General features: G+C 59.6%; 1 protein-coding gene across 2 annotated transcripts; it reads left to right on the top strand.

The window, feature by feature from the left end:
- The first annotated feature begins 299 nt into the window (after positions 1-299).
- CHMP6 (charged multivesicular body protein 6) lies at positions 300-5,809 on the top strand. 2 transcript variants are annotated; one of them, XM_084749428.1, is made up of 8 exons: positions 300-458; positions 1,881-1,990; positions 2,089-2,176; positions 2,470-2,556; positions 3,145-3,210; positions 3,333-3,413; positions 4,192-4,246; positions 4,863-5,809. In XM_084749428.1, the coding sequence occupies exons 1-8, from the start codon at positions 396-398 to the stop codon at positions 4,913-4,915; spliced, it is 603 nt and encodes a 200-aa protein (XP_084605554.1). In that variant the 5' UTR covers positions 300-395; the 3' UTR covers positions 4,916-5,809. The 2 variants fall into 2 exon arrangements, with proteins under 2 accessions (XP_084605554.1, XP_084605555.1); XM_084749429.1 differs by having other exon boundaries at positions 4,866-5,809.
- Positions 5,810-10,447: the final 4,638 nt, after the last annotated feature.

A 10,447-nucleotide genomic window follows, 5' to 3' on the forward strand; every position in this document is an offset into this window, starting at 1 on the left:
AGAGAGAGAGAGATCGGACCCCTGTGCTGTCTCCCGGGCCCTGACCACAGTGAGGGGACCAGGCAGGGGATGGAGGTGACAACGCCGGGTGGCAGGTGCACGTCGTTTCGCAGCATCTCCGCAAGCACTTGTAGGTCCAAAACACTGGCACTTCATGTTCATCGCCAGCAGGGTGGGGCACCCATCTGAGGTGCACTGAACTAACCAAAGGTCCCCAAAAGGAGGGCGTTCGCACCATCGAGGAAGTCCAGCCAGGCGGCGTGTACTCGAAGGACTAAGCTGCTTCGCGTTCTGCGGCGCGTGGCTTCTTGCGGCCGCCGTAGGGCGGGTGGAGTACGGTGGCCGCGAGGCGGCGGCGGCGACGGGCTCGGCCGGCCGGCTGGCTCGGGGCCGCCATGGGCAACCTGTTCGGCCGCAAGAAGCAGAGCCGGGTCACCGAGCAGGACAGGGCCATCCTGGTGAGGGACGGACGGCGGGCGAGGGGGGGGGAGGGTCCCTCGGGGGAAACTGAGGCGGGAAGCGGAGCGAGCCGCGCTTCCGGTGCCGTCGCGCGCCCAGCTGCAGACACACCTGGGCCGGCCGCGGCTGGGCCCGGAAAGGACCCGGATTGTGCGTAGTGGCCGAGAGCCGGGGAGGAAGCTGCTGGCAGCCAGTGGCCTGGGCACCTAAAACCGCAAGTTACAGAAAGTTCCTAGATAAAGACCCCAGATGAGGACCCCGCGGGCGTGGCCGCCACTGAAAGGCGCAGAGTGATTCTTACGGGGAGAGGCGCTCGCCCCACCCCCGGCGCTGCAGCCTCAGGGCAGAGCCGGGAGCCTCGGGGCGCTGGGGTCTCGGGACGCGGCCCTCCCTAGAGCTGTCACACAGGAGGGTCCCGCAGGCAGGTGGGGCGGCTCCGCCGTGAGGTTCGGGGCTCGGGACACCGCGGCCAAGCGCACGCGGGAGCCGTCCCAGGGAGCCAGGGACACAGGAAGGAGAGAGCCTCGCCCCAGCCGCCGCCGCCGCCTGCTCGGATTGCTCGCTTGCTCTCCAGAGCGCCGCCAGGCCGTCCTGCAGCTCCGTGGTTCCCCCTGGTGCTTTGTGCACAGCTGGCCCGAGTCACCACCCAGGAAGAAAGAGCACATGAGCCTCGCCACAGGGTCTCCAAGCCGGCAGCGTGGGAATAGGGCGCTCTGTGTCTCACGCGGCTGATGCCCACTGGGGGGCAGGCGCTGTAGAGAACACTGGGTGAAGGTGGGGGACCCGGAAACGTGGATCACCCACCCCCCACCCGCGGCTGACCTGTTTTCCCGGCCACCTAGAGGTGCCAATTGCCTTCACTTAAAATGGTCTGGCCTGGAGGTGTCATCCTGTGTGTGAACTGTCATACTGGCCACAGTTGAATAGTGGCCATGCGTGTCCTGTGGGACACACAGTGAAAGGCGGCGGGCAGGCGGGCAAGTCCTGCACAGATTGCCAGGTGGCTGCTGTCCGTTCAGGTGGACGACACTGGAGACAGGGAAGGATCATTCCTGGAGGCAGCTGAGGCAGGGGGATTGGGCAACACTGTCTCAAAAGTAAAAAAGAAAGGTGGGAAGGGTGGAGTGGAGGACGGATGGTGGCATGCAGCCTCGTATTCTTTGTCACATTTGAACCTTCCGGGGCCTGGTGGCCACTCAAGTGGCCCACAGAGCTTAGGGTGCTGGTCCTCCTGTGTCTAGGGTCACGCCGTGACTGAGCGGGGTGAAAGTCTCCTCCGTGGCACCACAGGCCTTGGGGGCTGCCAGCAGCATCCGCAGTGTAGGGCTGGATACTGCCCCATGTGCTCTGGGTGGCCGAGGCTGTGGTCAGACCTGGCAGAAGCAGCGGCTGATCAGGCTGCGCTCTTCCTGTCTCCCCAGCAACTGAAGCAGCAGCGGGACAAGCTGAGGCAGTACCAGAAGAGGGTCACGCAGCAGCTGGAGAGGGAGCGGGCCCTGGCCAGGCAGCTGCTTCGGGATGGCAGGAAAGAGTAAGGGGCACTTCCTCGGGGAAAGGGGCGTGGCAGGAGAGGAGGCATTGCCCCGCAGCCCCAGCCAGGGCAGACACGGCGACTTCTTTCCCCTGCAGACGGGCCAAGCTGCTGCTCAAGAAGAAGAGATACCGGGAACAGCTGCTTGACAGGACAGAGAACCAGATCAGCAGCCTGGAAGCCATGGTAGGCAGTGGCCAGGAGCCTTTGCTGGGGACCTGAGTGCCCAGCACTCGGGGGTTGGGGCTGGGCCACCCCAGGGTGGGAGGTGGAGAACACGTCAGGTGTGCACATCCCAGTGCTGGGGTCAGGGCTTCCTGGTTTGCCCCAGCTGGCCGAAGCCACTGAGGCAGTCAGCACCCTTTGAATGTCCTCCAGCACTTTCTCGGAAGGGTGGGACATCCTGTCTAGTGCCGGAAGCCTGTCAGCCAGCGGGGCCAACCCAAGCAGGCCTTCTGACCACTGCCTGCGTCTTTCAGGTTCAGAGCATTGAGTTCACGCAGATTGAGATGAAGGTGATGGAGGGGCTTCAGGTGGGGAACGAGTGTCTCAATAAGATGCACCAGGTAGGTCTTCCTGCAGCCTGGCGGGGGAGCAGGGGAGGGTGGGGGGGAGTGGGGGGTGGCGGGGGAGCCAGTGCAGCCCCAGGGCCCAGGTGGGCAAGGGAGTTTGTGCCAGATCAGGACCTGAGTCTAGCTGGGCTGGGGGATGTGCCAGGGCCTGGCAGGGACCAACGGGACCCTGGGTTCACTGGTGCTGTGTGGGAGGGATGGAACAGGTGGCTACCTCCTCTCGGGGCGCAGGAAGCCGTATGGGTGTGGTGAGGGCCCGGGCGGGGAGCCGCAGGCCAGGGGTTGGGTGAGCTGCCTCTCTGGGTCTCTGAGTGGTCTCAGGGTATGGTGTCAGGCCAGCAGAGGTGCTGCCTTCACTGAATGCAGGGGAAGTCTAGGCACACCCCGGGAAGGGTTTCCAGTTTTGACCTGTTTTACTCATAATTGTCAGGGTTGTTCTGGGTCTGGGAAGGTCTGGCCAGTGGAAGACAGGTGTGGCTCAACGCCGAGGGCAGGCCCGCTTCCCCGGCTTAGTTGAAGGAGCCGTTGCCGTGGGGCTGTCCTGGGCCTTGCTGAGCGGTTGTGAACCCTCCTCATCCGCAGGTGATGTCCATCGAGGAGGTGGAGAGGATCCTGGACGAGACGCAGGAGGCGGTGGAGTACCAGCGGGTATGTGCTGCTGGGCACAGGCCCACCGTGGCCGGGGCGGCCCGTGTGTGGCTGGCCACTGCTTCCCGGGGGAGCCCGAGCCCCGCCAGGCCTGCTCCTCAATGCCTCTCTTCTTTCCACAGCAAATTGATGAGCTGCTGGCTGGGAGCTTCACCCAGGAGGACGAGGATGCCATCCTGGAAGAGCTGAATGCAATCACTCAGGTACAGGTCCCCCGGGCTGGCTGGTCGCCGGGGGGACGGGAGCCCGTAGACCTCTGCTTGGCGGTGTATCCGACCATATTACATTTGAGCCCAGAGTGCATTTCCTTCCCACTGTGATTGCCGTTTGTGCTAAAGTCAGGCGGCTTCCTCACCCTGTGCTGGCAGCTGGGAGAGCTGGGGGGGGGGGGTGGGGGGAGGCGGGATTTGGAGCTGGCCCAGCAGTTTGCTGCAAGCACTTGTGACCTGTGTGTGGACCGAGAGGAAACTCTGAGCCTGCCCTGCCCAGGCAGCCTGCGCTTTCTTTCCTCCTGTGAGGGAGTCAGTAGAGTCTGTGGCCTCTGCACTCCAGGCCATGGGGCTCTGCTGTGCTGCAGCTGGGACTGGACCCCTCACCTCGGCCGTGAGCTCTGTAGCTATCAAACTGGACTTTTTACCTGTGTCCCCAGAGCCACCTGCTGCCCGCAGCCCAGGGGGACTGTGGGAAGTTGCTCTTTGGGGCCCTGTGGCTGCCCACATGCTAGGCCGGGAAGCTTAGGAGCTCTGCTCGGCCCTCGGGGGCTGGAGCCACCATGGCACTTCACAGAGGAAGCCAGTTGCGACTTCCTATCCCCGGGGGCCCAGCATACCCTGGGCCACCTCTGCAGGGGACACCTGTGAGGACGCTGTCGCTGGGGGGGTGCAGAGCCAGGCTTCTGAGCAGTGGGCTGGCGGCGACTGCTCCCGGAGAGCAGCTGTGGTGACACACAGCCAGCTCGTGCCTCCCCCGTGCTTCTTGCAGGAACAAATGGAGTTACCAGAGGTTCCGTCGGAGCCCCTTCCCAGCATAAACCCAGGTACCTTTGCATTTCGTGTGTGTGTGTGTGTGTGTGTGTGTGTGTGTGTGTGTGTGTGTGTGTGTTGGTCTGAAGGAACATGCCCAAGTCTCAAAAGGAGCAATACACTGCGTTCATCTCATCTTGTCCACTGGCACCTTCCACAGCACAGTGGGGACAAGCCTGTGCTGAGCCCAGGTCAGTGGAAAACCAGTGCCTGGCCTCCAAGAGAGCCAGACCAGCTCACAGAGGCATGTCACTCATTAGCCCTGGGGGAAGGCTCACCAGCCACTTGGGCCCTGAAGGGCTTAGACCCCCTCAGTTCCAGTGGAACTCACAGCCTTGGACAGCGCTGCCCCTGAAGGACCGTGGCCACAGCTCAGAAGCCTCCGCCACACTCTAGTCAGGGGTTAGTGGGCACTCAGAGTCAGGAAGTTTCACCTTCCCCCATGTTCCTTGTCACTTCTGGGAGCTCCGAACCGCCTGAGGCCTAGTGGACAGGCTGTGCCCCTGGCCTCCAGGTCTATCTGGCTTCCTGTTTATAAATTGCCTCCTCTGCTAGGCCCACTCCTCCCCTAGCAACCCCTGGCCTCATCTGAAAGCTCTCTGTGCTCATTAACAACTGTTTTCTCCACAGAAGCCCCTGCCAAGGCCAGACCCAGGCAGGCAGAGCTGGTGGCAGCTTCGTAACGTGGCCTCTCCAGGGACTCACAGGGATTCCTTGAGGACTGGCCCACAGAGCCTTTGGCTGCGTATCAACCCTGCGGGCTCCCAGGAAGCCTGAAGGACCAGACTGGCCAGTGCGGGTGCTGGTGGCTGAAGCAGCAGCGTACACGGCCCGATGCCAGGACCCATGACGCGCCCTTCCCAGCTGAGTCTGGATGCTTCATTATCTTGCTCTCACTCTGGGTTAAGTGGACACTCCAAGCCCAGCCAGGCCTGGCCTCAGGCAGCTGTGGTTCCCATGGTGGCCGCAGCCCACCACCCCTGGTGCTGTTGTCATGGCTGCCCAGCCCGTGTGACCTGCGCTCTCCTGTGAGGAAGCAAGCGCCTTCAGACCTTGGTGTCCCACTGCTTCTTCTCTTATCCCCGCTGCTCACATGAGCTGATGGGGGCGCTTCAGTTACGGGGTTCTTACCTCGCCTGGCATCCTGACGCCCCTCAGGTTGCTGCAGGCTAGTGGCAGAAACCCTAGGATACTGGTGTCCTCCAAGCCCCTCGGAGCCTCGTGTTGGGGGAGGTGGACCAGGGCCGTCCTGCTGAATGGACAGATCTAGGAGCCTGACTTGGGAGTCTGTTCACAGAAGAAAGTCATCTTGAAGGTGGTGACGAGACCCTGTTGCCATGGGCGTGTGCCCCATGGAGTCCTGGACACACTAAGCTGCCAACCCCCTGGGCACCAGGAGGCACAGAGCTTGGACATGACCTCCAGAGCCCTGGGCTGGTTTATTATGGACAATCTGAGGAACACACGTACCTTCAGGGCCCACCAGGAAAGGAGGGTGGGTCTCTTCCTTAGCCCAAAACAGGTCAACCCCAGTATTAAAGTTGACCCCTGCATGGTCTTTGGCCTCTTGGACTTAAGTTTGGTGTCTTGGTGTGATTCCCTGCCTAGGGGCGGTTACATGGGTGGGCTGACCTAGCTGAGCCAGCCCTAGCCACCAGGCCTGGCAAAGCCGGGGCTGAGTGCCAGATAGTTGGCGGGGGGGGGGGGGGGGGGGGGGGGGAGGCCTTGGGCTCCTCCCTGTGGCAGGTAAAGTCAGGCTCCAAGGGTAACCTTGCTCAGCAGCTGTCAATCAGGGTAGAAAAGGCAGCCCTCCGGCCACTCCGAATGTGCGTGCTGCATTGTTCACATGCATGAGGCTGTAGTCAGGGCTGCCAGAGCCCAGGCCTGAGGCCTCTTGTCGGAGAGACTAACTGGTGTGGGGTTGCAGTGCACATGGCAAGCCTGGTATCTGGTCCACAGCTGGCAAGTCCCCTCCATGCTGCAGCCTCCACACACAGCCAGGCTTAGCATTGCTGAGTCTCAGGGAATCTCAGGAGACAGCGGGACCTGAGTCTCCAGGCTTAGCCTCCACCAAGACCCGGGAACAAAGTGTGGGTGCAGCTTCTCCCGCAGGGCCTGTGGCCACCAGTAGGGGGCTCTGCCTGCCTCTGTTGCTGGGATGCTTGGCTATCCTGAAGGTAGCGGTAAGTCCAGGCCCTGGGCACACCCACACCCTGCAGTCCCTCACTGTTGAGGTGACAGATTTCTGCAGGCGAAGTGCCAGAGGCCCAGCTAGGCCAGGCTCCATCCAGCTCTCCACTGTGTCTCACCTGAGCCAGGCAGAGGCGCAGCCGGTCACTGGGAGAGCTGCCATCATGCCAAGGCAGCTAAGGGCCATGCCTCATTTTTTTTTTAAAGTTATTTATTATTATGTATACAGTGCTCTGCTTGCATGCACACCTGCAGGTCAGAAGAGGGCATCAGATCACATTGTAGATGGCTGTGAGCCACCATATGGAGCTGGGAATTGAACTCAGGACCTCTGGAAGAGCAGTCAGTGCTCTTAACCACTGAGCCATCTCTCCAGCCCCGGACCATGTCTCTTGGGTATAAATTTCCTTTTGGGGTTTTGCTATGGCCACTCCCCATGTGCATGCTGCATGGTAGTTAGGGCTGCCGGACCCCAGGCCTGGGGCCTCCTGTGAGAGAGAGTGACTGGTTTGGGGTGCAGTGCACATGGGACGTGTGATATCTGGCACACAGCTGGCAAGTCCCCTCCACGTGCAGCTGCCACACACAGGTTGGGATACAGGCCTCGCTATGTTGACGCTGCCTGCTGGCCTCCCTGACCTATCTTGTTCCCCTGTCAGCCAGTGTGGGTGCTGTAGCATCCGTGACAATCACATGCTAAGTGCAGAGCCTGTGGCAGAGCTGGGGTCCTGTCAGAGACAGTCTGGAGACTCGGAGGTGAGCAGGGGTGCTGTGAATGGGGCCACATGGGCAGGCTGGGGCAGAGGGGCTACGGGGCACGCGATAGCATCGGGCTCCCTGGGAAGACGCCTCAAGCCTAGACGTCCACACGGGGGCAGACGGCTGGCTCAGGGGGTGAGCGCACCTGCACTAGGAAAGGGTGGTCACAGACGGATGACACGTGTGCTTGCTTTCCAGCTGTCTCAGGGAAGGGAGGTGCAGAGCCCAACTGGCTGCCCTCCGCACCGGCCGCTGACGCCTTGGCAGCTCGGTGCCTTTGTGTGTGAGATCTTCAGGGCAGGGTCCCCACATGCTTCCAGCCCTCAGAGGGAATCCTGTAGGCTGGTCACCCAAATGCAAGTTACACGCACCCAAGTCTGGCATGGCGGCTCTCAGCCTTGTAATCCTAGCACCGGGGAGGCTGAGGCAGGAGAGACACAATTTCCTGACCAGCTCTGGCTACGTTCTGAGCCTTGTCTGATGCACAGAGGCTTGAATGCGACTGCCGGGGTGGTGTGTGTGTGTGTGTGTGTGTGTGTGTGTGTGTGTGTGTGTGTGTGTGTGTGTGTGTGTGTGTGTGTGTGTGTGTGTGTGTTGTGCACCTGCTTGCACTTTCCTGCCTCTCATAGCCCCTGGGTTTGGTGTAAAGAGATACATTGTTGCAGAAAGGAATGACACCGTCACTGCGGCCCCACCTATCTTACGCTTATTACATTGTTTCTGTGTGTGGTGCTTGGAGCATATGTGGTGCTCAGGAGTCGTCTCTACCATGTGGGGCCTAGGACTGAACTCAGGTCTTCAGGCTTGGTGGCAAATGCCTTTAATTACCACGGGGCTCAACTTTACACCTGCCTAGGTGTGTGCTGCTGTAGCAGAGTGACGGCGCCTCGGCTGTTCATGAGGAACAGCTCTGGAGGCTGGACATGCCAAGGCCGCTTCCACCTGGCTGGTAGCGAGGGGCAGGACACCACGCCCCATGACAGTGCGGCCCCTGTGGCCTCCCCACTTTCTTCCTTTGCTCCTCCCCAGCATCCAGCATTTGCATTCTTTCTGCCTGGCCTTCCTGGGTGTCCCTGAGGCGTGTGGCGTGAGGGATAGACAGGGATGAGGTGGCTCTCGCCCCGGCTCTCTCACCAGCCACTGCGCCCACCTCAGAGAGAGGCAGTGAGGCTGAGCCGCACCTTGTCCGTTCGTCAGAACAGGAGCAGGTTCCGCTCAAGGCCTGCGACCTGTCCTAAAGCCACCTCCAGCACAGTCCCAACACATATCTTGAAAGGACAGTTCTCAGCTTCACATGGGAACACAGAACACCTAGGGCACCTAAAACCATCCATGGCTCAGAGGTTAAGAGCACTGGCTGCTCTCCCAAAGGTCATGAGTTCAATTCCCAGCAACCACATGGTGGCTCACAACCATCTATAATGAAACCTGGTGACCTCTTCTGGCCTGCAGGTGAACATGCAGGCAGAGAGCTGTATATGTAAATAAATAATCTTAAAAAGAAAAAAAATTGATTTATTTATTATGTATACAGTGCTCTGCCCACATGTGTGCCTGCACACCAGAAGAGGGCACCAGATCTCATTATAGATGTTATGAGCCACCATGTGGTTGCTGGGAATTGAACTCAGGACCTTAGGAAGAGCAGCCAGTGCTCTTAACCTCTGAGCCATCTCTCCAGGCCCCCGCCTTTTTAAATAAATCTTTTTTAAAAAGAAAAAACTTTGAAAAATGTATTTTTGCACTTTTTATTTATTTATGCATATGAGTGTTTGCCTGTATGTCTGTCTGTGCAGCATGCATGGTCCCACAGGACCCAGAAGAGGGTGGCCGGTCAGCTGGGACTGGCGTTAGAGACTGTTCTCTCTCCAGCCCCCAGTCACCTCCTACTACTGTCAAGTGGCGATTAAACTTAACCTGGGCCTTACGGGGAAACAGCACCGAGTGTGGCAATTGTAGTGACTAATCGTGCGTCAAAGCAAGTTACTGCGCTCTGTGTCTGTGTAAAGTACACAGACCTGAGAAAACAGCGCTGCCCTCGTTAAGGCCGCTCTGGCTCCAGCTCCCAGTTCCGAGGGCTCATCCCAGGACTTGGTGCGCTCGACCCCTGGAGCATCCCCAGCTGGGGTACGGCCATTCTGTTGCTCTCCCGCCCCTTAGCCCTGGAGACAACGGCTCCGTTTTCATGAGAATGTGACATAGTAGCAATCACTGTGTGACCCTTCTAGGCCTGTAGCTCTACCAGGGCCTCTGTCGATGACCCAAGTGCCGTGTGCCCAGGGCAAGCCCCTTTGTGTTCCTGGGTGACAGTCTCTGACGCAGGCGGCCTTTTCACATTATTTTTTCTAGGGCTGCCCGCTGCTGTGGCATGGGCCCAGGTGTGCACCCAGCCTGAGGGTCAGTTTTGGGGGCTACAGCACATTCTTTCTCTTCCCCTCGAATCCTCAGCCAGGGAGGGGTTGCCATGACAATGCCGCAGGCTTACAGGGAAGCTGCTTTCTCTGGCCCCTTTCTTCCCAGGGGTGGGCGGACCTGTGGATCCGGGCTCAGGCCGCTGGACACCTGGATCCCAAGACTTGGGGACACCTGGCACTCTGCCATGTTCCTCATCAACATCTGCCAACTCTGTGGCAAGCCTGCCAGCCTCTGGAAGAAAGGGTGGCTACCCCAGCACTGCAAAGCCTTCCTGAGGAGCCAGACATCCCTGAGCCACCCACTGTCTCCAGCCTCCTTGAGGGATGTGACCTCCTGCCAAGTACCTGAATGCCACCCAGGGTTCTGTCACCCCAGGGTTCTGAAAGATGGTCCTTCCTCCCGTCACCCGAGCAAGGCCTCACAGGGCTCCTGGTGGCCCAAGTTTGAGGCCCTGAAGCTGACTGTTGAAGGATCTCTTATTTCAGTGTGAGCCCTGAGATTGGGAAGTGTAAAAATAATGTCTTTTGTTTGGCCTGGTTGATCCCTAACACACACCTTTAATCCTAGAGTTTTCTGTACACCGGATTTAATAAAGTTAACCCTAGGTCAAGAGGTGGAGCAAGGAACCAGCTGACAGGGATTAAAGAGTAGGCGGGACTTTGATTTGCTGGGTATGTAAGGCAGGTGTGTAGTAAGACCCTGTCTCAGGAAAACCAGAGCTGGGTATGGTGCTGCATGCTTTTAATCCCAGCACATAGAAGGCAGAGACAGGTGATGGATCTCTGTGAGTCAAAGGCCAGCCTGGTCTACATAGAGACTTCCAGAACAGCTAGGCCTACATAGAGAAACCC

This window comes from Acomys minous, assembly GCF_964271855.1.
Source record: "Acomys minous genome assembly, chromosome: 12".
NCBI classification, from domain to species: Eukaryota; Metazoa; Chordata; class Mammalia; order Rodentia; family Muridae; genus Acomys; species Acomys minous.

What these genes read in the sequence shown, in the direction of transcription:
- CHMP6 (XM_084749428.1), top strand. Translation starts at nt 396, where the DNA reads ATGGGCAACCTGTTCGGCCGCAAGAAGCAGAGCCGGGTCACCGAGCAG. An exon ending in AGCAGGACAGGGCCATCCTG is followed by an intron (nt 459 to 1,880) that starts GTGAGGGACGGA and finishes CTGTCTCCCCAG; the next exon opens with CAACTGAAGCAGCAGCGGGA. An exon ending in AGCTGAATGCAATCACTCAG is followed by an intron (nt 3,414 to 4,191) that starts GTACAGGTCCCC and finishes TGCTTCTTGCAG; the next exon opens with GAACAAATGGAGTTACCAGA.